The sequence below is a fragment of the Procambarus clarkii genome, chromosome 21 (assembly GCF_040958095.1).
Source record: "Procambarus clarkii isolate CNS0578487 chromosome 21, FALCON_Pclarkii_2.0, whole genome shotgun sequence".
NCBI lineage: Eukaryota > Metazoa > Arthropoda > Malacostraca > Decapoda > Cambaridae > Procambarus > Procambarus clarkii.
The window spans coordinates 30,821,724-30,849,662 of record NC_091170.1 but is presented as its reverse complement, the minus strand read 5'-3'; the positions used below and the strand labels follow the sequence as shown (position 1 = coordinate 30,849,662).

At 51.2% G+C, this 27,939-nt stretch overlaps 1 protein-coding gene and 1 long non-coding RNA gene across 2 annotated transcripts; one reads left to right on the top strand and one right to left on the bottom strand.

Moving 5' to 3' along the window:
• The first annotated feature begins 1,584 nt into the window (after positions 1-1,584).
• Positions 1,585-7,281, top strand: LOC123760666 (uncharacterized). The gene is made up of 3 exons (XR_006773168.2): positions 1,585-1,603; positions 5,665-5,790; positions 6,089-7,281. It is a non-coding gene; the product is annotated as an uncharacterized lncRNA (long non-coding RNA).
• Positions 2,226-27,834, bottom strand: LOC123760665 (protein Asterix-like). The gene is made up of 5 exons (XM_045746440.2): positions 27,711-27,834; positions 12,334-12,500; positions 8,470-8,578; positions 5,687-5,784; positions 2,226-3,444 (listed from the first exon to the last, which is right to left on the bottom strand). Exons 2-5 carry the CDS (start codon positions 12,384-12,386, stop codon positions 3,369-3,371), a joined length of 336 nt encoding a protein of 111 aa, XP_045602396.1. The 5' UTR covers positions 12,387-12,500; positions 27,711-27,834; the 3' UTR covers positions 2,226-3,368.
• Between the last annotated feature and the right edge of the window lie 105 nt (positions 27,835-27,939).

Here is a 27,939-nt window from a genome sequence, read left to right as displayed (position 1 = left end):
AATATTAACATGTGCCTCACCATAGCTGGTCCTTTTATTCCTTAACCAATTGTGCCGTAAGCAACTGACAATTATTTTTCTTCACCGTTTATATAAGTGGCATCTCCTTATTCTGCCTACTGTCTTCACCTTCACTCTGCCTACTGTCTTTGCCTTTCATGCCTGTTATTTCCAACTCAATTGCTTATATCAGTTCTATTATACCAACTAATATCTTCTTATCATGCTCAAGTGTTACTTAATACAGGTATTCAATATCATTGTGCTAAAAGGGAATTCTTGTACAAATTAACACTAATGTATTTATAATCTTCACCTTGTTTAATACTCCCTAAAGCCCATCAACAGGTCCACCAGAAAGAGGCTTTTCATTACACTGGATATTTCCAATTTCAGTTGAAAATCTTAACTTCTTCAACCTATTAATTTCCAATCACAGATTCTTATTCATATTTTTTATATAGTATGTCAAGTTAAGCATACTTTTAGCAGAGTATTTGTGTATTAAACAAAGGCATAGTTTGATTCAAAGGCCAAAGGAAAAATTAGGCCAAGGTTAAAACTTTTTTTTTTCTCCTTGCAAAGTAATGACATACAGTACTGTATATTTCAGAGCTAGACCAACACAAATTTAAATTTCACTCAACTAGACCAACACAAATTTCCCAGTGAAAATACTTTTTCAGCTCCCAACTCTGGGAGCTAAAAAATACTTTCAGCTCCCAGAGTTTGTGAACTTGTTTTTCACAAACTTATGGGGTGATACTTATGTGAACTTGTTTTCACAAACTCCAGATGTCGAGGGAGGGGGGAGGTAATACCCAACCTCCCCTAATTTAAAAACAGTAGAGTGCCATAGCTGAGGTAGGGTTGAAAGTTTTTGGTGGTTTCTAATCCCGAATCTTACTAGTAATTCAAGCCCTGTCTAATATAACGATTGCCGTTGTGTTTGATAATTATTGGTTTGAACATGAGTCAATTTCATGACTTGTACAATCATGTACAGCTACATTATCAAGTTATGTTACTATCATTTACAGCTACATTATCAAGTTGAATGGTCCATTCTGGACCATCACACAACTTACCCTTTACCCAGAGTTTTTACCCTTTAAACTTTGGGTAAAAACCCTTTACCCTCTGGGTAAAAAACAGAACTAAACCTATATATCTCGGATGACAAACAGGTTCAGAACCAGAGTGAAATGTATGGAATAGTAATGTGCTAAATACAGGAACAATCTTTCAACCTCCCAGGAATAATGTCAGGAGTTTAATTTTTTCTAAACAAATGCCATAAGCATAGGAAATAGAGTTGACTCGTCATGTGCATATGCTGAGGCTAAAAATCTCGACATCAGTGAAGCATGAGGCCAAGAGGACAATAGAAGGGGAATTCTATCCCCTAGGTTACCACCCACCATTCAGAAAGGACAGAACAACAAGAGCAGGTGGGGTGATACTTATGTGAATGAGGACCAGGTTGTGTAACTTTTTGCACATCCTAGTCCATGGGTTAAGGTGCACATCTGTGGTTATCCACAACATTGGTTCGATCGTGCTGTCCTGCTCTAAAGATTATATCATTGATTTATCACATTGTGTACAATATCTTTATACATTTAATATTTTTTATGTTTGACATACAATACTGTGGTGTAAATACTTTCTAATGAAAGGATTCTAAATGGGAAATTGTAAACAACGCCACACCTTAGGGATGGCATGTGACTGAAAGCTTTATTGTACAGATTTTAATGGACAACAAGATCCACAGCATTCACCCTTTATTTGTGCACATGATAGGACATACATTTGTGCATAATTTGATGCAGAAATCCCATGGAAAAAGCACTGTTTGAATTTTTTAGTAATATTAATTTAAAATTATCAGTCTTGGAGAAATTCTGCATTATCTAGATGCCAAAATCATTGTACAGGTCACTGGCTAGATTAAAATCCCTATCTTGGACCAGGTTCCCATGTAGTACAAAATCCACTGAATTTATATTCAATATAGTATTGTATAGTGAATATTCTTTGCTTGAGCCAGTGAGCCCAACCACCTTACTGATACATCTCAGCGTAATACTGTAATGGGAAGGAGAGATACTGTATACAGTATAGTAATGGGAGGAACACGCAGTCAACAAGGTAGTACCGATAAAATCCTGATATACCATATAATTCAACATGACAAATGCACTATTGAAAGGAGAAGATAATTATATATTATGGTAAAAGGTTTACTATGAAATACAAAAGTACATATTTAACAATAATACATATGGCCTGCATTAATATATATTTTATACACTAAGTATAGTACTGTATAAACTGTTATACATACTGTACTTACAACCTGTAACTATATTTTAGAAATTCTAAATTCTGATACAGTCAAAATAAGAAATTAAGGAATGATATGTTTCCTTTGTAACCATAAAACAACAACTTTGCATAACTAAGCAAAATGGAAGAGGAGGCAGTCCTAAAAGAGGAATTAACAATTTACTGTAGAATCTGTCTTTATCCCCATGAACGCCCCTCTGATGGAGTAACCACAACTGAAACCTATTCAGGTAGCCCTATCTTAACATGCTCTTCTGATTTGTCTTCTTTCCTTTATGTCTAAGAATTATTAGCCAGCAGTAACTGGTTGGAGTTAATGTAATTTCATGATCAAAAAGATATTATGCAGTTGATGTTACCTCGAAGAAAACTATAAAATCAGTGCTAGTGACTGATAACTTTGCCTGTCATCCGATCAGGTGACAGCCTGGCTCTACTGAATGGACAGTACTGTACTGTACTCCAAAAGTCTCCCTTCCCCCATACTGACTGCCTACCATTCCACTCCCAATTCCCTTTCACTCTTCTATTTCTAACGTGGTGATCAAGTCTTCCTTTTATGTCTAATATGGAGGCTATCTACTGTACTAATGTGGTTGTCACTCGAGGATCAACTCGTATGGTACTTCATATTCCAGGATATTTCAAGCTTTGACCTTCATGCTATTGCCTTTTACACTGGCATGAATGACATGATAATGTTATGGGACAATACAAATTTGTCCATTTGTTAAAGAAAAAAAAAAAAGACTTTTGGATGGGAAGTACAACACAAGAATTATATAGTGCAGGCTACACAAATTAAAAGATTAACAAACCAAGCCATTTTGTAACTCATGCACATCATCAAATGTTGGCACTGTTCCATATTGCACATCATAATACAAACCTGGCACCATTAGCTAGTTTATTAAAACTAAAATTGTCACTCATTCAGCAGTACAATTTTAATACAAGTATGGTGAGGCAATTATACATTTCCATTCAACCAAAAACAATCGATAATATAGAACTGTTTATATATTGGACCATGGAGGTGTCATTGGCTGTGGGTTTTGAAGGTAGGACATCACAACTGCAGAAATGGACAACCTGAAATGTTAATATAATTAGTAAATTATTTGTGACAAGCAAATAAAAGTATATTTGTTTAATTATGATAATTTACTTTGAAAATCAGAACTATTAGCCAGTAACAATGGGTTGGATTAATGTAATTTAAATTACATTCAATAACAAAAGACAATTATGCAAGTGTTGTCACCCTTAGGAAAATCATGAAGTCAATGCTATAGTGACTGACAAGTAAGCTCAGAAAACTACTGACAGGGCTCTCCCAAAAATAACAAATCAGAGCAAGAGAGATTGTTGAAACACAGGGAATACAGAGGACATACTCAGCACACAAACACAATAAAGTACATAAATTATTGGGACCATTTGAAGCTCCCAAAATGTACTCTGGAAAGGAGACAAGAGAGGTATCATGTACTGTATACATGGACTGAACTCCAGGTCCAAAATTTGCAGTATTATAACATAGTGGAGCGAACAATATGGTAGGAAATGCAGAATAGCACAAGTGAAGAAAAAATGTGCCACAGAAACAGTCATAGAACACTGTATGAATATCCAGGTCCAAAATTTGCACAATATTATAACAGATGCTATACCGATGATGATACTTTTCAAAACGCTTGTGCTCTCTAGAGTGAGTACTGCTGCACAATGACAGCCCCTTTCAAAGCTGGAGAAATTGCTGACCTGGAGAGTGTGCAGAGATCCTTTACTGCTAGAATCCACTCAGTAAAACATCTAAACTATTGGGACCGACTAAAGAGCCTAAATCTGTACTCCCTTGAGTGCAGGCGGGAGAGATACATAATAATTTACACGTGGAAAATATTAGAGGGGCTGGTCCCAAACCTGCACACAGAAATAACATCACATGAGACCAGAAGACATGGAAGGATGTGCAGAATACCCCCGTTGAAAAGCGGAGGTGCAACAAGTACTCCGAGAGAGAACTCTATCAACATCAGAGGCCCGAGACTGTTCAACACGCTTCCGCTACACATAAGGGGCATAACTGGCCGACCCCTCACAGTGTTCAAGAGAGAACTGGATAAGCACCTCCAAAGGATACCTGATCAACCAGGCTGTGACTCATACGTCAGGCTGCGAGCAGCCGCGTCCAACAGCCTGGTTGATCAGTTCAGCAACCAAGAGGCCTGGTCGACGACCGGGCCGCGGGGACGCTAAGCCCCGGAAGCACCTCAAGGTAAGGTAAGGTAGTGGAGCGAACAATATGGTAGGAAATGCAGAATAGCGCAAGTGAAGAATAAAGGTGCCACAGGAACAATCATAGAACACTGTATGAATATCAAAGGACCACGGCTCCTTAATATCCTCACAGCAAATAAAATAAGTATGGCTGGAACAAAAGTATTTCTTCAAGAAAAAATTAGAGTTTCCTGCAAGAAGTGCTGGACTAACTAGATTGTAAGTGGGAATATGGCCCTGCAGGCCACTCCAAGCAACAGTCTACTGGACCAAGATCTTGCACGTCATGCCTGGCCCAGGCCAGGCTTGGAGAAAAGAAATCCCAGAACCCCCTTATCCAGGTACAAATCCAGATCCAGGTAATGAAATGCCCTTTTCAGGCATGTAGTCAATCGCTCACCTCCCAGTCCTGTTCTCTTCCTTATAGAATATTTGGGGGTTCCATTTGGCTCAACGAGCGGGGATGGCAGGCTAGCTGGGACTTTAGGTGACCTGACCCACCATATGATGGTGGTCAGGCACATCATGGTTCAACCTGTCCTCTTGAAAATAACGTCGCTTTTCGTTCGAATGCATGCTATATCCAAAAATGAACGTAATTTGAAATGAAATTGGCTCACGAAAGTGACATACTGTCGCGTTTTCTCTAAGTCCTCTGGCTTACTTGGAAAGGTTAGGAGAGGAAACTTTCATTTAACGTTTTTCATAGCTTTTGAAACTTGAGGACAATTTCCTGCCCTCCTAACCTACGAGAGGACCCTTAACTTACTGTTTTGAAACAAAATCCAAAATTTATTTTAATTTTTTTATTTTTAAATTACGTCCATTTTCGGCCATATGGGCAAACGACCAAATTCAGACGTAATTTGTAAGAGGACAGGTTGCACAGTTAGGGTATTTACCCCGTCGCAATGTTTATTTGCCTTAGTACACCAGGTTTTGGCCTTGTGTAAAGTAAAGTATGTTAAAATGTGACATGCTATGAGGACAGGTTGTACCTTTATGGGTTTAGTAATATACAAATTTCAGAAGAAAACAAGATAAACCTTACATGAAGCTGCTGAGCATTTGTTTCGTATCGTCATTGACTCTCGAGTTGGCAAAGCTGATGCAGGAGCAGTATAGCGCAACCCAAGCACACCACTTCAACTGCAAGTAAGAAATAATGAGTTACCTATAGAGTATCATTTATAACAATGTCTAAAATTTCTATAATCATAGTTTTAATAATACAGTATTTGGAGGATTAAAATTCATAAAGTGAGTAGAAATCACATTCCTCAATATAAGTATTATAAGATTAAAACCCTAAATAAGAAAATGATCCAAGATAAAGTCTGATATTATTTACTTAAAACATGTACTGTACTATATATGTGAAAATTAAGCATTGAATACTGTATAATTAAACATCTTTTTCTGGTAGGCCCTTGATTTACCCATCTTCCACCAGATGACAGCCCTGAGGTTACCTGAGGTTTCAATCAACTTGCCTAAAAGGTCAACACTTCAAAAACGAAGGGTGAACAGGAGCACTGTCCAGAGCGAACGATGCACTAGAACCCCTACCCCAGCCAGGAACCAGGAGATATGGATCTACACATGGCCCAAAGCTGGATCCGAAGAACTCAACTGAAGCAGACTGAGGCTAAAATACTGCACTGCCAGCTATCAAAGATTGATCTACCTTCCCTTCCCGCCCAACCACTTGGGCTAGACAGTAGAGCGAAGGCCCATTTTTTTGCAAGCCGGTTTTCAATCCCCGACTGTCCAAGTGGTTGGGCACAATTTCGTCCCCATGTCCCATCAAAAATCCTTATATTGATCCCTTCCAAATGCTATATAGTTATAATGATTTAGTGATTTCTCCTAATAATTCCCTTCCCCTCCCTTTCCCTCCAGAAAGTAGAAAGGGTGTAAAAAGAGAGGCAAACCGCAAGGAATACAACTAAGAAGATTCCTGATGATCTAGAACTGCACGCTGGAAAGCACGACAGGCCGCATATAGTGTAAATATGCAACCACATCCCACAGCAGCAGCTCAAACAACTAGAGCAATGCTATCAAGGCAATCTTTGAAGACAACACAAATGGTGAAACCAGCTGGGAAGAACCCTGCTCTAAACATAATTACACCTGATCAACCAGGCTATGACTCATACGTCAGGCTGCGACTCATACGTCAGGCTGCGAGCAGCCGCATCCAACAGCCTGGTTGATCAGTCCGGCAACCAGGAGGCCTGGTCGACGACCGGGCCGCGGGGACGCTAAGCCCCGGAAGCACCTCAAGGTAACACTGAGAAGAGCTCCAGAGTTGCACAAAAATGGAGACCCTATGCCAAATGGATCTAAAATTTGTGGTCCAACATGATCTATTACAGTATGTACTTATCATTTTGACAATGGCATATGATAGAGCAATCATTGGCAAACAATTCCATTTAAAAATCATAATTACAGTATATGACAATTATTGGTGGTCCCAACATAACATAATGACCAGGATTTACACAAACTCAACCATTCTTGACATAAATCCCAGTAAATTGAGGGTACCGGTAGTATAGTCGAGTTCGTTCTTGACTCGCAATCTAGAATTCTGGGTTCAAATCCCAGGCAAGATAGAAATGGCGGGTGTGTATCCTATCACCTAATGTACCTGTTCACCTAGCAGGAAATAGGTACCCAAAAGTCAGTCAGCTTATTGTGGGGTTGCATACTGGGGAGGGTCAGTAATTAGACCCTAGGGATAGGGGGGAAAAGGGGGGGGGGGAAACCTGGATACAAACCTAACATGTACTGTATGTATAACCTGGCTGCCAGTCCTCCAACACAATGAATTATTATTATTAATAAATTATTCGCAAAAAATTCTTTTATGATGCGTCTTGATTATGGCATATGATACTGATCACGGATAATTTGGTATTAAAATTATAGATGTACACACACACAACTTTACTGAAACCAAACATTCAAAAGGAGAGAACTTTTTCACCAAGCTTGAGAGAGGAAATGAGGAAGGGATAGTCTCACACCCTCCCTCCCTCTTCCCCCATGCCCAGCATTCAGCCGACTGCTGTTGCTTTGTCACACTTTTGGCTCACTTCACGCTCATGCCATAAATTTTTCAGTAAAGTGAAAATGTATTTTGACTTAATTACAATCTTCGGCACAATAATTACCGAATAATGGACATCCATGTTAGTCACAAGGGTTGAGTTGACGGTTCTCCAACCTCCTATCAATTAAAAAACTAGAAAGATCAGACCTATGTGACAGGTATTGAAGTATTATTAGTGTGACTCCAACTGTACACACAGAAGATGATGCAAGGCACCAACATGGCACACGAGTCAGAATCAGACATAACACACACTAAAATACCCAGCAACAGGCCTGGCCACGTGGACCGAGTCCCAAGCAGTACTGATGTAATGGCAACTCAAAAGGAGAAGCCCTGACTAGGACAACACCCAGAATCTTGAAAAATATTACTGGTGGGAATGGGTAATACAAACTAGCTACAAGGCAGAGAGTTGAGAAACTAAATCAGAATGAATGAACAGCTAAGGGCACACAAGATGGGTGACTTAAACTGACAAGTGAAGCATGAATATAAACAATACAAAAAGCATGGCTCCCACAGAAAATGTTCCCATGAATGCCAACATCACTTACATACAATATACAGTAGTTCATAAAATATGAGTTGAAAACAAAAAAAACTGAGCAAGCTAGTGCCAGGATGAATAGGGATGATAGTGGTAGACAATAGGGATGATACCGTGGGCTTCAGAACAGACCCTATAATGCCAGAAACCCAAAACTTACTCTCATCATTAGACCACACATGCTGAAGATCATGCCTAGTACATTCATGTAGTCAGTAGTTGGATCTTCACCAGGGGCCCCTGGAGTTCCTTGTGCTGATGGTTTGTACCTGTCAATGGTCAAATTACATTATATTGCAGTTGGTATGTATAAAAATGTAATATTAATGTATTATTATTATTACTGTATCAGTAAGGTGTTATTGATCAAATAAGTAACATTAAATCATGAGTGAGAAGGCAAATAAAATGAATTCAATAAACACAGGTTTTATAATTCTCTTTGCAAGAAGTGATTAGTTATGGAAAATCAGGAGGGAAGATGAGAGAACATATTACAAATACAAACAACAATGAAGTTCAATAATTACTGTACACAAACCCTCACAAAAGTAACATTATTTGAAAAAAAAAAATACAGCATTGAATGTAATGAAACACCATTTTCTGGGTGAGCCCAGAGGCTCCCTGGAGCCTACAAGGCTCTCCACAGAAAAGATTTTGAAAAGTTTTTTACTTGTATCGTACTTAAGTATGATTTCCCATTGGGACAAAGCCAGTTAGGTTTATCAAGGTCCCCTCTAGGCCAACTACTAGTCTTTCCCAAGATGCAACCAACAATAGTTGCCCAACTCCTAGGTACTTATTTACCGCTAGGTGAACACAGGCATCGGGCAAAAGCAAACGTGCCAAACGTCCCTGTCCTGCGGCAGAAATCAATCCCGAACGTTTCAATTGCGAGCTGACTGTTGACCACTACACTACAGTATTTTGAGGTTATCTTGAGACGATTTCGGGGCTTAGCGTCCCCGTGGCCCAATCCTCGACCAGGCCTCCCTTTTGTTACACCCCCCCAGGAAGCAGCCAGTAGCAGCTGTCTAACTCTCAGGTACTTATTTACTGCTAGGTAACAGGGGCATCAGGGTGAAAAACTCTGCCCATTTGTTTCCACCTCCACTGGGGATCAAACCCGGAACCTTAGGAATACAAATCCGGAGCGCTGTCCACTCAGCCGTTAGGCCCCCCCTGACACTACAATATTATTCACTACAATGGGTTATTTGTACAAATGAATCGCCATTATCTGTACATTCTTGTAAAGCCACTAACATGCATAGCATTTTAGGCAAATCTTAAAGCTAACGCAAAATTTGCAGTGAATTTTAAATTATTGTACAAGGGAAACAGTTAATCTTAAGAGAACAAATCTACAAGGGGCCGTGACGAGGATTCGAACTTGCGTCCAAGAGCATCCCAGACGCTGCCTTAATCGACTGAGCTACGACATGGTATAAGAATTGCAACCAGAAATTCTTCTGAATTTACTTGGATCCTGCAGCCTCTCCGAGAGACAAACCAGGATTTTACACAACTCCCCCCATGCACTCGAGCTATGTCAATAGGCCGTTCTACCTCTTCGCCCTTACTTCATTATACACAGAAATCACAATAGCGTGACATCTAAGCTAAGCTAATTGTTAAGCGAGAGGTAAGGTAGTAATAAGGGTGATGAGAAATTATGTTGATGGAGTGCATTTGTAGATAGTACAGCACTAGATGAGTAATTAGCACAATGTGGGATACTAAAGTGAAGACATTGGGTTAGGAAATTCCACACATTTGGTCTCTATATAGAGACCTGCATAGAGAATCTTAGAGATATTTCAGCAGTGATGTTCATGCAGAACATCACAAACATTCTTATTTCATACAATTCGGAAGTTTAAAATCTGAGTTAGTATTAAGGAACAGAGCTTTGCAAGTGTTTATAATGTGAAGAGAATGAAGAGTACGGATTAAATGTTTAGTATGTCCAGGGGTTTGAGCAAAGAGGCTGTATGTTGTCTGAAAACAATTTATTATAGTTGAGGGTATCAGAGTGTAATCAACTCTCATACCAGGAACAGTTGAGGGCCACAGCACTAACAACACTTCAAACCAGACATGACTTAGCAGACCTCATTGAAATTTTAAAATACTGAACAATTTGGAGGATGTTGATCCAGATAATGTCTTATAAAAGCCCAAACATAATTGCCCAAACTCTTACATTTTAAAATCCAACTGGAAAAAAATAATCAAGGCAAATGAGGGGACTTTGGACAAGCTTTTCTGTTCTCGTCGAGGCCACTAATACGTTAGTGGCCCTCAGGTAAAGTCAGGTAAAAATCGGTTGCCTTCCCCCTTGACTCCCAATTGGGGATCCTGGGTTCAATTCCCAGTCAGGACAGATATGTCTGGGCACATTTCCTTTCACCTAATTCTTCTGTTCACCTAGCAGTAAACAGGTACTCGGAAATTAAACAACTGTTGTGGGTAGGATGATATAAATACTGTACTTTGTAAAGAAAACCAGATACAGTACTGTAATAACAAAATATATTTAAATTAAGATTATAGTGCATTTTAAAATCTGGTTATGTGGTCGCTGATGGAGAGTTTCCATAAATACGTAACTAACATGAAACTAGCCGCTAACAGTTTCATGTCAATGGCTGCTTCGGCCAGCTGCATTTAGTTCAATAAACATTTCTGTATATTACCTGTTGATGGTTTTAACAGTTCTTCACACACAGCCTGGCCTTTATACGGGTCATGAAAGGTCTACCAGAACCTAGTGAGTTACTTGAAACACCTAACATTTTTATGCAAACTTTGTACAAAATTATTAATTACTACTATACACTGATAACACAACTGTTGTTTTCCAATAGTTGTGTTAGTCCTACATTGCTTTTTTATCACTAGTAAAACGGTCTGTAATAATGTGTCGCCCTGTACACATGACTGTTCACCAATGGATTGGAAAATTTACCTAACCTTACCCAGGCTAACTCAAACCAACCAAGCCTAACACAGCCTAATCTTGGCTAATACATCCTAACGTATCAAACTTTATGGATGGTACTTTTTGGACATGAAATAATTCGACGATGCTCGTTTTCCCGTTTGTTAAAACCGTATACACTATACTGTTATGGTAGGATGTATTAGCTTAGGTTAAGCTGTACTGGACTCCATTGGTTTGGGTTAGGTTGATTCTTGGTTTGGTTAGTTTAGGTTGGGTTGAGCTAGGTTATCTTGAGATGATTTCGGGGCTTAGCGTCCCCGCGGCCCGGTCCTCGATCAGGCCTCCTTTTTTGTTACACCCCCACCAGGAAGCAGCCCGTAGCAACTGTCTAACTCCCAGGTACCTATTTACTGCTAGGTAACAGGGGCATCAGGATGAAAAACATTTTGCCCATTTGTCTCTGCCTTCACCGGGGATCGAACCCGGAAACCCTAGGTTAGATAGGTTTTAACATTTGTTTGCGAGTCATCGTGTATGTGGTATGACTTGTATCTGATTTAATATGGTCTTATCTGTCAAAACTAAAAATTAAGTAAAAATCTTATATACCTTCTTGTATATAAATAAATAAATGAGCTTTGTTTAACCCTCGCCATTTCTTTTCAAACTCCAAACAAAATGGGAGTAAAAAATCATTTCAACAAGGCTAGTTTTCTGATAAAAATGTACTACTAAGTTAGACTTGGTTATGTTATATGGATTAGGTTGTTTTATCATTAATCATTATCGTTTTAAGTCTGCTAACTAAGCATCTTGTATACGTAATGACCTATACCCCCTACAGCAAAAATACCGAACTATAATACCCTAAATCCCACCCATATAGGTATACAGACAAGTAATTCTTTAAACATCACACCAAAGCATTGTACAGAGACAAGAAAACCCATGCCCATATAAGAACGAATTGTCCATATGATGACCTACTAACTTCCTCCCCCACACACACACAGATCCTCATCATTACACAATAATAACATCTTGCACTACAATATCTTCCCTACATTCACTTACCTAACAATCTTATCCACTCTCCGTGGGTCAGAGCTGTTGTTTGACGTCTGCATTTTGAGTAGGAATGATGCTGGCGAGCTGCTCCTGTATGTCGTCTGCTGGTCCACAACAGTGCTGGTGGAGGCCGAGGGTTCCGGGCCACGGGGACCTCGGTTGCCAGATCCAAACTGCGGTAAGTACCGAATTTGTAATAAGAGTAATATATATATATTATATATAATGTATATATTGTTAAATATGACCGATAAGGTAAGATTAATAATTCTACCACGAATTTTCTCAATATTTCTTATGTTTCTTTTTTACTGTGGATGGTAATTGAAAAATCAATTCTCCAAAATTCATTTTTATTTCTAGTCTGACGCGAGGCTTGAACGTGTTTCGTAATAACTTGTTACATTTTCAGAGACTTTAGTTTATACACACACAACTGTAACCTGAGAACACTAAACAGAGTTTTACTTATGCTAACATTAAACAGCTTGTCTTATATACTCGCATTTGGGTGAGGTGATGTGTTGCAACAGTTTTGGAAGAGGTGAACAAACTTTTGACCAACGCAGAACACGGAACAATGGGTATAAATTGGATAAATGAGAGGGAAGAATGGAAGTAACTGCAAAGGGCCTATTGACCCATACTTCCTCTTGATGCTTCTATATTGGTACGGAGTCTTGAAGTGGGTAGAATATAGTTGTGCATCAATTGGCTGTTGATTGCTGGTGTTGACTTCTTGATGTGTAGTGCCTCACAGATGTCAAGCTGCCTGCTATCACTGTATCTATCGATGATTTCTGTGTTGTTTGTTAAGACTTCTCTGGTGATGGCCTGGTTGTGGTAAGAGATATGTTTCTTAATGGAGCCCTGTTGCTTATGCATTGTTAATCGCCTGGAAAGAGATGTTGTTGTCTTGCCTAATTACTGAGTTCTTTGAGGCTTACAGTCTCCAAGTGGGCATTCGAAGGTATAGACGACGTTAGTCTCCTTTAAGGCGTTCTGCTTTGTGTCAGGAGAGTTTTTCATGAGTAGGTTGGCTGTTTTTTTGGTTTTATAGTAAACTGTCAATTGTATCTTCTGATTTTTGTGTGTAGGGATAACGTTCCTATTAACAATATCTTTCAGGACCCTTTCCTCCGTTTTATGAGCTGTGGAAAAGAAGTTCCTGTAAAATAGTCTAATAGGGGGTACAGGTGTTGTGTTAGTTGACTCTTCAGAGGTTGCATGGTGTTTCACCTTCCTTTTTATGATGTCTTCAACGAAACCATTGGAGAAGCCGTTGTTGACTAGGACCTGCCTTACCCTACAGAGTTCTTCATCGACTTGCTTCCATCCTGAGCTGTGGCTTTGAGCACGGTCGACATAAGCGTAGACAACATTCCCCTTGTACTTGTCTTGGCAGCCAACCCTATGCCCTACCAAGAACCCACCCGAAGCCGGACAGACACCCACCTGGAGCCCGAACAGTCACCCACCCGGAGCCCGCCAGCTGAGTGAACCGGGGCCTGCCAGTTAAATGAACTGGAACCCATCAGTTGAGTACCTGGAGCCTGCCCCGAGCCCGATCAAGAACCCACCCAGAGCCCTACCGAGAACCCACCCCGATCCCTACAGAGAACCCACCCCAAGCCCTACAGAGAACCCACCCTGAGCCCGACCAAGAACCTACCCCGAGCCGTACAGCGGTTCCCCAAGCCCGAGAGCCTATCCCGATCCCGAAAGAGCCCACCCCGAGCCTGACCGGGAGCCAACCCCAAACCCTACCAAGAACCCACCCCCAAGCCCTACCAAGAACCCACCCCCAAGCCCTACCAAGAACCCACCCCCAAGCCCTACCAAGAACCCACCCCCAAGCCCTACCAAGAACCCAGCCCCAATACCTACCAAGAACCCACCCCAAGCCCTACCAAGAACCCACCCGAAGCCGGACAGACACCCACCTGGAGCCCGAACAGTCACCCACCCGGAGCCCGACCAGTCAAACACCCGGAACCCGCCAGTTTAGTAAACCGGAGCCCGCCAGTTGAGTGAACCGGAGCCCGCCAGTTGAGTGAACTGGAACCCGTCAGTTGAGTACCTGGAGCCCGCCCCGAGCCCTACCGAGAACCCATCCCGATCCCTACAGAGAACCCGCCCCGAGCCCTACCAAGAACCCACCCCGAGCCCTACAGAGAACCCACCCTGAGCCCGACCAAGAACCTACCCCGAGCCCTACAGAGGTACCCCAAGCCCGAGAGCCTATCCCGATCCCGAAAGAGCCCACCCGGAGCCTGACCGGGAGCCAACCCCAAACCCTACCAAGAACCCACCCACAAGCCCTACCAAGAACCCACCCCCAAGCCCTACCAAGAACCCACCCCCAAGCCCTATCAAGAACCCACACCCAAGCCCTACCAAGAACCCAGCCCCAAGCCCTACCAAGAACCCACTCGAAGCCGGACAGACACCCACCTGGAGCCCGAACAGTCACCCACCCGGAGCCCGACCAGTCAAACACCCGGAGCCCGCCAGTTTAGTAAACCGGAGCCCGCCAGTTGAGTGAACCGGAGCCCGCCAGTTGTGTGAACTGGAACCCGTCAGTTGAGTACCTGGAGCCTGCCCCGAGCCCGACCGAGAACCCACCCAGAGCCCTAACGAGAACCTACCCTGATCCCTACAGAGAACCCACCCCGAGTCCTATCAAGAACCCACTCTGAGCCCTACAGAGAGCCCACCCTGAGCCTGACCAAGAACCTACCCTGAGCCCTACAGAGGTAACCCAAGCCCGAGAGCCCATCCTGAACCCGAAAGAGCCCACCCCGAGCCTGACCGAGAGCCAACCCTAAGCCCTACCAGGAACCCACCCCCAAGCCCTACCAAGAACCGACCCCCAAGCCCTACCAAGAACCCACCCGAAGCCGGACAGACACCCATCTGGAGCCCGAACAGTCACCCACCCGGAGCCCGACCAGTCAAACACCCGGAGCCCGCCAGTTTAGTAAACCGGAGCCCGCCAGTTGAGTGAACCGGAGCCCGCCAGTTGAGTGAACTGGAACCCGTCAGTTGAGTACCTGGAGCCCGCCCCGAGCCCTACCGAGAACCCACCCTGAGCCCGACCAAGAACCTACCCCGAGCCCTACAGAGGTTCCCCAAGCCCGAGAGCCTATCCCGATCCCGAAAGAGCCCACCCCGAGCCCTACCGAGAACCCACCCTCCAAGCCCTACCGAGAACCCACCCCCCAAGCCCTACCGAGAACCCACCCCCCAAGCCCTACCGAGAACCCACCCCCAAGCCCTACCAAGAACCCACCCCCAAGCCCTACCAAGACCCCACCCCCAAGCCCTACCAAGACCCCACCCACAAGCCCTACCAAGACCCCACCCCCAAGCCCTACCAAGACCCCACCCCCAAGCCCTACCAAGACCCCACCCCTAAGCCCTACCAAGAACCCACCCCCAAGCCCTACCAAGAACCCACTCGAAGCCGGACAGACACCCACCTGGAGCCCGAACAGTCACCCACCCGGAGCCCGACCAGTCAAACACCCGGAGCCCGCCAGTTAGTAAACCGGAGCCCGCCAGTTGAGTGAACAGGAGCCCGCCAGTTGAGTGAACTGGAACCCGTCAGTTGAGTACCTGGAGCCCGCCCCGAGCCCTACCGAGAACCCATCCCGATCCCTACAGAGAACCCGCCCCGAGCCCTACCAAGAACCCACCCCGAGCCCTACCGAGAACCCACCCTGAGCCCGACCAAGAACCTACCCCGAGCCCTACAGAGGTTCCCCAAGCCCGAGAGCCTGTCCCGATCCCGAAAGAGCCCACCCCGAGCCTGACCGGGAGCCAACCCCAAACCCTACCAAGAACCCACCCCCAAGCCCTACCAAGAACCCACCCCCAAGCCCTACCAAGAACCCAGCCCTAATACCTACCAAGAACCCACCCCAAGCCCTACCAAGAACCCACCCGAAGCTGGACAGACACCCACCTGGAGCCCGAACAGTCACCCACCCGGAGCCCGACCAGTCAAATACCCGGAGCCCGCCAGTTTAGTAAACCGGAGCCCGCCAGTTGAGTGAACCGGAGCCCGCCAGTTGAGTGAACTGGAACCCGTCAGTTGAGTACCTGGAGCCCGCCCCGAGCCCTACCGAGAACCCACCCTGAACCCGACCAAGAACGTACCCCGAGCCCTACAGAGGTTCCCCAAGCCCGAGAGCCTATCCCGATCCCGAAAGAGCCCACCCCGAGCCCTACCAAGAACCCACCACCCAAGCCCTACCGAGAACCCACCCCCCAAGCCCTACCGAGAACCCACCACCCAAGCCCTACCAAAACCCACCCCCAAGCCCTACCAAGAACCCAGCCCTAATACCTACCAAGAACCCACCCCAAGCCCTACCAAGAACCCACCCGAAGCTGGACAGACACCCACCTGGAGCCCGAACAGTCACCCACCCGGAGCCCGACCAGTCAAACACCCGGAGCCCGCCAGTTTAGTAAACCGGAGCCCGCCAGTTGAGTGAACCGGAGCCCGCCAGTTGAGTGAACTGGAACCCGTCAGTTGAGTACCTGGAGCCCGCCCCGAGCCCTACCGAGAACCCACCCTGAGCCCGACCAAGAACCTACCCCGAGCCCTACAGAGGTTCCCCAAGCCCGAGAGCCTATCCCGATCCCGAAAGAGCCCACCCCTAGCCCTACCGAGAACCCACCCCCCCAAGCCCTACCGAGAACCCACCCCCCCAAGCCCTACCGAGAACCCCCCCCCAAGCCCAACCGAGAACCCCCCCAAGCCCTACCGAGAACCCCCCCCCCAAGCCCTACCGAGAACCCCCCCCCAAGCCCTACCGAGAACCCCCCCCCCCAAGCCATACCGAGAACCCAACCCCCCAAGCCCTACCGAGAACCCACCCCCCCCAAGCCCTACCGAGAACCCACTCCCCCAAGCCCTACCGAGAACCCACCCCCCCAAGCCCTACCGAGAACCCACCCCCCCCAAACCCTACCGAGAACCCACCCCCCCAAACCCTACCGAGAACCCACCCCCTAAGCCCTACCGAGAACCCAGCCCAAAGCCCAACCGAGAACCCAGCCCAAAGCCCTACCAAGAACCCAGCCCCAATACCTACCAAGAACCCACCCCAAGGCCTACCAAGGACCCACCCGAAGCCGGACAGACACCCACCTGGAGCCCGAACAGTCACCCACCCGGAGCCCGACCAGTCAAACACCCGGAGCCCGCCAGTTTAGTAAACCGGAGCCCGCCAGTTGAGTGAACCGGAGCCCGCCAGTTGAGTGAACTGGAACCCGTCAGTTGAGTACCTGGAGCCTGCCCCGAGCCCTACCGAGAACCCACCCTGAGCCCGAACAAGAACCTACCCCGAGCCCTACAGAGGTTCCCCAAGCCCGAGAGCCTATCCCGATCCCGAAAGAGCCCACTCCGAGCCTGACCGGGAGCCAACCCCAAACCCTACCAAGAACCCACCCTTAAGCCCTACCAAGAACCCACCCTTAAGCCCTACCAAGAACCCACCCTTAAGCCCTACCAAGAACCCACCCCCAAGCCCTACCAAGAACCCTGCCCTAATACCTACCAAGAACCCACCCCAAGCCCTACCAAGAACCCACCCGAAGCTGGACAGACACCCACCTGGAGCCCGAACAGTCACCCACCCGGAGCCCGACCAGTCAAACACCCGGAGCCCGCCAGTTTAGTAAACCGGAGCCCGCCAGTTGAGTGAACCGGAGCCCGCCAGTTGAGTGAACTGGAACCCGTCAGTTGAGTACCTGGAGCCCGCCCCGAGCCCTACCGAGAACCCACCCTGAGCCCGACCAAGAACCTACCCCGAGCCCTACAGAGGTTCCCCAAGCCCGAGAGCCTATCCCGATCCCGAAAGAACCCACCCCCCCAAGCCCTACCGAGAACCCCCCCCCAAGCCCTACCGAGAACACACCCCCCCCAAGCCCTACCGAGAACCCACCCCCCCCAAGCCCTACCGAGAACCCACCCCCCCAAGCCCTACCGAGAACCCCCCCCCCCAAGCCCTACCGAGAACCCACCCCCCCAAGCCCTACCGAGAACCCACCCCCCCAAGCCCTACCGAGAACCCACCCCCCCAAGCCCTACCGAGAACCCACCCCCCCAAGCCCTACCGAGAACCCACCCCCCCAAGCCCTACCGAGAACCCACCCCCCCAAGCCCTTCCGAGAACCCACCCCCCCAAGCCCTACCGAGAACCCACCCCCCCAAGCCCTACCGAGAACCCACCCCCCCAAGCCCTACCGAGAACCCACCCCCCCAAGCCCTACCGAGAACCCACCCCCAAGCCCTACCGAGAACCCACCCCCCCAAACCCTACCGAGAACCCACCCCCCCAAACCCTACCGAGAACCCAGCCCAAAGCCCAACCGAGAACCCAGCCCAAAGCCCTACCGAGAACCCAGCCCCAATACCTACCAAGAACCCACCCCAAGGCCTACCAAGGACCCACCGGAAGCCGGACAGACACCCACCTGGAGCCCGAACAGTCACCCACCCGGAGCCCGACCAGTCAAACACCCGGAGCCCGCCAGTTTAGTAAACCGGAGCCCGCCAGTTGAGTGAACCGGAGCCCGCCAGTTGAGTGAACTGGAACCCGTCAGTTGAGTACCTGGAGCCCGCCCCGAGCCCTACCGAGAACCCACCCTGAGCCTGACCAAGAACCTACCCCGAGCCCTACAGAGGTTCCCCAAGCCCGAGAGCCTATCCCGATCCCGAAAGAGCCCACCCCGAGCCCTACCGAGAACCCACCCCCCAAGCCCTACCGAGAACCCACCCCCCAAGCCCTACCGAGAACCCACCCCCCAAGCCCTACCAAAACCCACCCCCAAGCCCTACCAAGAACCCAGCCCTAATACCTACCAAGAACCCACCCCAAGCCCTACCAAGAACCCACCCGAAGCTGGACAGACACCCACCTGGAGCCCGAACAGTCACCCACCCGGAGCCCGACCAGTCAAACACCCGGAGCCCGCCAGTTTAGTAAACCGGAGCCCGCCAGTTGAGTGAACCGGAGCCCGCCAGTTGAGTGAACTGGAACCCGTCAGTTGAGTACCTGGAGCCCGCCCCGAGCCCTACCGAGAACCCACCCTGAGCCCGACCAAGAACCTACCCCGAGCCCTACAGAGGTTCCCCAAGCCCGAGAGCCTATCCCGATCCCGAAAGAGCCCCCCCCCAAGCCCTACCGAGAACCCACCCCCCCAAGCCCTACCGAGAACCCCCCCCCAAGCCCTACCGAGAACCCACCCTCCCCAAGCCCTACCGAGAACCCACCCTCCCCAAGCCCTACCGAGAACCCACCCCCCCAAGCCCTACCGAGAACCCACCCCCCCAAGCCCTACCGAGAACCCACCCCCCCAAGCCCTACCGAGAACCCACCCCCCCCAAACCCTACCGAGAACCCACCCCCCAAGCCCTACCGAGAACCCAGCCCAAAGCCCAACCGAGAACCCAGCCCAAAGCCCTACCGAGAACCCAGCCCCAATACCTACCAAGAACCCACCCCAAGCCCTACCAAGGACCCACCCGAAGCCGGACAGACACCCACCTGGAGCCCGAACAGTCACCCACCCGGAGCCCGACCAGTCAAACACCCGGAGCCCGCCAGTTTAGTAAACCGGAGCCCGCCAGTTGAGTGAACCGGAGCCCGCCAGTTGAGTGAACTGGAACCCGTCAGTTGAGTACCTGGAGCCTGCCCCGAGCCCTACCGAGAACCCACCCTGAGCCCGACCAAGAACCTACCCCGAGCCCTACAGAGGTTCCCCAAGCCCGAGAGCCTATCCCGAAAGAGCCCACCCCGAGCCTGACCGGGAGCCAACCCCAAACCCTACCAAGAACCCACCCCCCAAGCCCTACCAAGAACCCACCCCCAAGCCCTACCAAGAACCCTGCCCTAATACCTACCAAGAACCCACCTCAAGCCCTACCAAGAACCCACCCGAAGCTGGACAGACACCCACCTGGAGCCCGAACAGTCACCCACCCGGAGCCCGACCAGTCAAACACCCGGAGCCCGCCAGTTTAGTAAACCGGAGCCCGCCAGTTGAGTGAACCGGAGCCCGCCAGTTGAGTGGACTGGAACCCGTCAGTTGAGTACCTGGAGCCCGCCCCGAGCCCTAGAGAGAACCCACCCAGAGCCCTAACGAGAACCTACCCCGAGCCCTACAGAGGTTCCCCAAGCCCGAGAGCCTATCCCGATCCCGAAAGAGCCCACCCCGAGCCCTACCGAGAACCCACCCCCCAAGCCCTACCGAGAACCCACCCCCAAGCCCTACCGAGAACCCACCCCCCAAGCCCTACCGAGAACCCACCCCCCAAGCCCTACCGAGAACCCACCCCCCAAGCCCTACCGAGAACCCAGCCCCAAGCCCTACCGAGAACCCAGCCCCAAGCCCTACCGAGAACTCAGCCCCAAGCCCTACCGAGAACCCACCCCCAAGCCCTACCGAGAACCCACCCCCAAGCCCTACCGAGAACCCACCCCAAGCCCTACCGAGAACCCACCCCAAGCCCTACCGAGAACCCACCCCAAGCCCTACCGAGAACCCACCCCCAAGCCCTACCGAGAACCTACCCGAAGCCGGACAGACACCCACCTGGAGCCCGAACAGTCACCCACCCGGAGCCCGACCAGTCAAACACCCGGAGCCCGCCAGTTTAGTAAACCGGAGCCCGCCAGATGAGTGAACCGGAGCCCGCCAGTTGTGTGAACTGGAACCCGTCAGTTGAGTACCTGGAGCCCGCCCCGAGCCCGACCGAGAACCCACCCAGAGTCCTACCGAGAATCCACCCTGATCCCTACAGAGAACCCACCCCTAGTCCTACCATGAAAACACCCTGAGCCCTACAGAGAACCCACCCTGGGCCCGACCAAGAACCTACCCCGAGCCCTACAGAGGTACCCCAAGCCCGAGAGCCCATCCCGAACCCGAAAGAGCCCACCCTGAGCCTGACCGGGAGCCAACCCTAAGTCCTACCAAGAACCCACCCCGAAGCCCTGCCAAGTACATACCCGAAGCCGGACAGACACCCACCTGGAGCCCGAACAGTCACCCACCCGGAGCCCGACCAGTCAAACACCCGGAGCCCGCCAGTTTAATAAACCGGAGCCCGCCAGTTGAGTGAACCGGAGCCCGCCAGTTGAGTGAACTGGAACCCGTCAGTTGAGTACCTGGAGCCCGCCCCGAGACCTACCGAGAACCCACCCCGAGCCCTACCAAGAACGCACCCCGAGCCCTACAGAGAACCCAACCCCCCCGATCCCTACCAAGAACCCACACCCCCCCGAGCCCTACCAAGAACCCACACCCCCCGAGCCCTACCAAGAACCCACACCCCCCGAGCCCTACCAAGAACCCACACCCCCCCGAGCCCTACCGAGAACCCACACCCCCCCGAGCCCTACCGAGAACCCACACCTCCCCGAGCCCTACCGAGAACCCACACCCCCCCGAGCCCTACCGAGAACCCACACCCCCAAGCCCTACCGAGAACCCACCCCCCCCAAGCCCTACCGAGAACCCACCCCCCAAGCCCTACCGAGAACCCACTCCCCCAAGCCCTACCGAGAACCCACCCCCCAAGCCCTACCGAGAACCCACCCCCCCAAACCCTACCGAGAACCCACCCCCCCAAACCCTACCGAGAACCCACCCCCCAAGCCCTACCGAGAACCCAGCCCAAAGCCCAACCGAGAACCCAGCCCAAAGCCCTACCGAGAACCCAGCCCCAATACCTACCAAGAACCCACCCCAAGGCCTACCAAGGACCCACCCGAAGCCGGACAGACACCCACCTGGAGCCCGAACAGTCACCCACCCGGAGCCCGACCAGTCAAACACCCGGAGCCCGCCAGTTTAGTAAACCGGAGCCCGCCAGTTGAGTGAACCGGAGCCCGCCAGTTGAGTGAACTGGAACCCGTCAGTTGAGTACCTGGAGCCCGCCCCGAGCCCTACCGAGAACCCACCCTGAGCCTGACCAAGAACCTACCCCGAGCCCTACAGAGGTTCCCCAAGCCCGAGAGCCTATCCCGATCCCGAAAGAGCCCACCCCGAGCCCTACCGAGAACCCACCCCCCAAGCCCTACCGAGAACCCACCCCCCAAGCCCTACCAAAACCCACCCCCAAGCCCTACCAAGAACCCAGCCCTAATACCTACCAAGAACCCACCCCAAGCCCAACCAAGAACCCACCCGAAGCTGGACAGACACCCACCTGGAGCCCGAACAGTCACCCACCCGGAGCCCGACCAGTCAAACACCCGGAGCCCGCCAGTTTAGTAAACCGGAGCCCGCCAGTTGAGTGAACCGGAGCCCGCCAGTTGAGTGAACTGGAACCCGTCAGTTGAGTACCTGGAGCCCGCCCCGAGCCCTACCGAGAACCCACCCTGAGCCCGACCAAGAACCTACCCCGAGCCCTACAGAGGTTCCCCAAGCCCGAGAGCCTATCCCGATCCCGAAAGAGCCCACCCCGACCCCTACCGAGAACCCACCTCCCCAAGCCCTACCGAGAACCCCCCCCCCAAGCCCTACCGAGAACCCCCCCTCCAAGCCCTACCGAGAACCCACCCCCCCAAGCCCTACCGAGAACCCACCCCCCCAAGCCCTACCGAGAACCCACCCCCCCAAGCCCTACCGAGAACCCACCCCCCCCAAGCCCTACCGAGAACCCACCCTCCCCAAGCCCTACCGAGAACCCACCCCCCCAAGCCCTACCGAGAACCCACCCCCCCAAGCCCTACCGAGAACCCACCCCCCCAAGCCCTACCGAGAACCCACCCCCCCAAGCCCTACCGAGAACCCCCCCCCCAAACCCTACCGAGAACCCACCCCCCAAGCCCTACCGAGAACCCAGCCCAAAGCCCAACCGAGAACCCAGCCCAAAGCCCTACTGAGAACCCAGCCCCAATACCTACCAAGAACCCACCCCAAGCCCTACCAAGGACCCACCCGAAGCCGGACAGACACCCACCTGGAGCCCGAACAGTCACCCACCCGGAGCCCGACCAGTCAAACACCCGGAGCCCGCCAGTTTAGTAAACCGGAGCCCGCCAGTTGAGTGAACCGGAGCCCGCCAGTTGAGTGAACTGGAACCCGTCAGTTGAGTACCTGGAGCCTGCCCCGAGCCCTACCGAGAACCCACCCTGAGCCCGACCAAGAACCTACCCCGAGCCCTACAGAGGTTCCCCAAGCCCGAGAGCCTATCCCAAAAGAGCCCACCCCGAGCCTGACCGGGAGCCAACCCCAAACCCTACCAAGAACCCACCCCCAAGCCCTACCAAGAACCCACCCCCAAGCCCTACCAAGAACCCTGCCCTAATACCTACCAAGAACCCACCCCAAGCCCTACCAAGAACCCACCCGAAGCTGGACAGACACCCACCTGGAGCCCGAACAGTCACCCACCCGGAGCCCGCCAGTTGAGTGAACTGGAACCCGTCAGTTGAGTACCTGGAGCCTGCCCCGAGCCCTACCGAGAACCCACCCTGAGCCCGAGCAAGAACCTACCCCGAGCCCTACAGAGGGTCCCCAAGCCCGAGAGCCTATCCCGATCCCGAAAGAGCCCACCCCGAGCCCTACCGAGAACCCACCCCCCAAGCCCTACCGAGAACCCACCCCCCAAGCCCTACCGAGAACCCAGCCCCAAGCCCTACCGAGAACCCAGCCCCAAGCCCTACCGAGAACCCAGCCCCAAGCCCTACCGAGAACTCAGCCCCAAGCCCTACCGAGAACCCACCCCCAAGCCCTACCGAGAACCCACCCCCAAGCCCTACCGAGAACCCACCCCAAGCCCTACCGAGAACCCACCCCCAAGCCCTACCGAGAACCTACCCGAAGCCGGACAGACACCCACCTGGAGCCCGAACAGTCACCCACCCGGAGCCCGACCAGTCAAACACCCGGAGCCCGCCAGTTTAGTAAACCGGAGCCCGCCAGATGAGTGAACCGGAGCCCGCCAGTTGTGTGAACTGGAACCCGTCAGTTGAGTACCTGGAGCCCGCCCCGAGCCCGACCGAGAACCCACCCAGAGTCCTACCGAGAATCCACCCTGATCCCTACAGAGAACCCACCCCTAGTCCTACCATGAAAACACCCTGAGCCCTACAGAGAACCCACCCTGGGCCCGACCAAGAACCTACCCCAAGCCCTACAGAGGTACCCCAAGCCCGAGAGCCCATCCCGAACCCGAAAGAGCCCACCCTGAGCCTGACCGGGAGCCAACCCTAAGTCCTACCAAGAACCCACCCCGAAGCCCTGCCAAGTACATACCCGAAGCCGGACAGACACCCACCTGGAGCCCGAACAGTCACCCACCCGGAGCCCGACCAGTCAAACACCCGGAGCCCGCCAGTTTAATAAACCGGAGCCCGCCAGTTGAGTGAACCGGAGCCCGCCAGTTGAGTGAACTGGAACCCGTCAGTTGAGTACCTGGAGCCCGCCCCGAGACCTACCGAGAACCCACCCCGAGCCCTACCAAGAACGCACCCCGAGCCCTACAGAGAACCCAACCCCCCCGATCCCTACCAAGAACCCACACCCCCCCGAGCCCTACCAAGAACCCACACCCCCCCGAGCCCTACCAAGAACCCACACCCCCCGAGCCCTACCAAGAACCCACACCCCCCCGAGCCCTACCAAGAACCCACACCTCCCCGAGCCCTACCAAGAACCCACACCCCCCCGAGCCCTACCAAGAACCCACACCCCCCCCAGGCTCTACCAAGAACCCACACCCCCCCAAGCCCTACCAAGAACCCACACCCCCCCAAGCCCTACCAAATACCCACACCCCCCCAAGCCCTACCAAGAACCCACACCCCCCCAAGCCCTACCAAGAACCCACACCCCCCCAAGCCCTACCAAGAACCCACACCCCCCCCAAGTCCTACCAAGAACCCACACCCCCCCAAGTCCTACCAAGAACCCACACCCCCCCCCCAAGTCCTACCAAGAACCCACACCCCCCCAAGCCCTACCAAGTACCCACACCCCCCCAAGCCCTACCAAGAACCCACACCCCCCAAACCCTACCAAGAACCCACCCGAAGCCGGACAGACACCCACCTGGAGCCCGAGCAGTCACCCACCCAGAGCCCGCCAGTTGAGTACCTAAAGCCTGCCCGGAGCCCCGACCGACAACCCACCCCGGAGCCCCGACCGACAACCCACCCCGGAGCCCCGACCGACAACCCACCCCGGAGCCCCGACCGACAACCCACCCCGGAGCCCCGACCGACAACCCACCCCGGAGCCCCGACCGACAACCCACCCCGGAGCCCCGACCGACAACCCACCCCGGAGCCCCGACCGACAACCCACCCCGGAGCCCCGACCGACAACCCACCCCGGAGCCCCGACCGACAACCCACCCCGGAGCCCCGACCGACAACCCACCCCGGAGCCCCGACCGACAACCCACCCCGGAGCCCCGACCGACAACCCACCCCGGAGCCCCGACCGACAACCCACCCCGGAGCCCCGACCGACAACCCACCCCGGAGCCCCGACCGACAACCCACCCCGGAGCCCCGACCGACAACCCACCCCGGAGCCCCGACCGACAACCCACCCCGGAGCCCCGACCGACAACCCACCCCGGAGCCCCGACCGACAACCCACCCCGGAGCCCCGACCGACAACCCACCCCGGAGCCCCGACAGAGAACCCACCCCGGAGCCCCGACAGAGAACCCACCCCGGAGCCCCGACAGAGAACCCACCCCGGAGCCCCGACAGAGAACCCACCCCGGAGCCCCGACAGAGAACCCACCCCGGAGCCCCGACAGAGAACCCACCCCGGAGCCCCGACAGAGAACCCACTTGGGGCCCGACAGAGAACCCACTTGGGGCCCGACAGAGAACCCACTTGGGGCCCGACAGAGAACCCACTTGGGGCCCGACAGAGAACCCACTTGGGGCCCGACAGAGAACCCACTTGGGGCCCGACAGAGAACCCACTTGGGGCCCGACAGAGAACCCACTTGGGGCCCGACAGAGAACCCACTTGGGGCCCGACAGAGAACCCACTTGGAGCCCGACAGAGAACCCACTTGGAGCCCGACAGAGAACCCACTTGGAGCCCGACAGAGAACCCACTTAGAGGCCGACAGAGAACCCACCCCGCGCCCAACCTTTCATGGAGAAAATTGAACACCAGGCGACAAAAATAATTGCAGAATGAGGTCTAGTTTCATACCATGAACGGTTGAGGGTCACAGGGCTAACAACACTGCAAACTAGGCATATGCCAGGATGGATCTCACCGAAACTATTAAAATATCGACTTGAATCGACTTGAGAATGGTCCAGGACGGACCGAAACTCGTCGTCCCTTCAACTTCTAGTGTGTGGTCTGGTCAACATACTTCAGCCACGTTATTGTGACTCATCGCCTGCCTATTAAAATATTGAACAGTTTCGAAGATATGGATCCAGAGAACAACTTCAAAAGGTCAGATGGAACACAAACAAGGAACAACGATTTCAAGTCCAACAAGCCGCAGTGTAGGACTGAAAACATAAGCTATATTTTCACCCACAGGGTTATAAACCCATGGAACCGCCTATCTGCTAAAGCAGTAAATAACATAACACTTGAATTGTAAAATCCAATTTGAAAAAAAATCTGAACAAATGGGGGACCTGATCTGCTACCAGAAATTTTAGCCAAATATCCCCAGTCTGCTAACTGTAGGTAGTAACCGAGTGATTGTAACCTATCCACCGCTGCCCACTGGATGGGGGGCGGTGTGCAGGACAAACATAAATTGTGACACTAGCTCTCCACATATGTCAGGTGCTTAATTTAGAACCTGTACTTGAGGTCGATCTCGAACCATTGTTGATGTGACGATTCAAGATTGTAACTTGCTTAGCTAAATGAATTGTGGGGTTCAGTCCCTGAGCCCATTATATGCCTCTAACCCTTTCCACTACCGCCCAGCAGAGGTACAACAGGTACTCAGAGAGAACTATCAACATCAGAGGCACGAGACTGTTCAACACGCTTCCACTACACATAAGGGGCATAACTGGCCGACCCCTCACAGTGTTCAAGAGAGAACTGGATAAGCACCTCCAAAGGATACCTGATCAACCAGGCTGTGACGCATACGTCAGGCTGCGAGCAGCCGCGTCCAACAGCCTGGTTGATCAGTCCAGCAACCAGGAGGCCTGGTCGACGACCGGGCCGCGGGGACACTAAGCCAAAAGCACCTCAAGGTAGCCCACAAGATGGGTATGGGGTGCATAATAAACGAACTAAACTAACATTGATAGGCATTGTTCGATGCAAACTCCATTATATTATATAATTCTATATAGTGTGTATATATAAGATATAAATATGTCAAAAAGAATTATCACTCTTACCTGGAGCAATGTTGCTGATGTCGGAAATCAGCAGTACATGTTGTCGCGATGGCGGCACCGACGATACTGAGCGCCAGAACCTTCAACGACCAACCGCCGTTTGAACGCCATTTTGAAATTCCATTCGTACTCCCCGAAAAGTGCGTAAACTAGTATTTGCGTGCATTATAGGCCATTCCAAGAAACCTTATTGCTATGAATATCTTATTATCTAACAAACGAATTATTT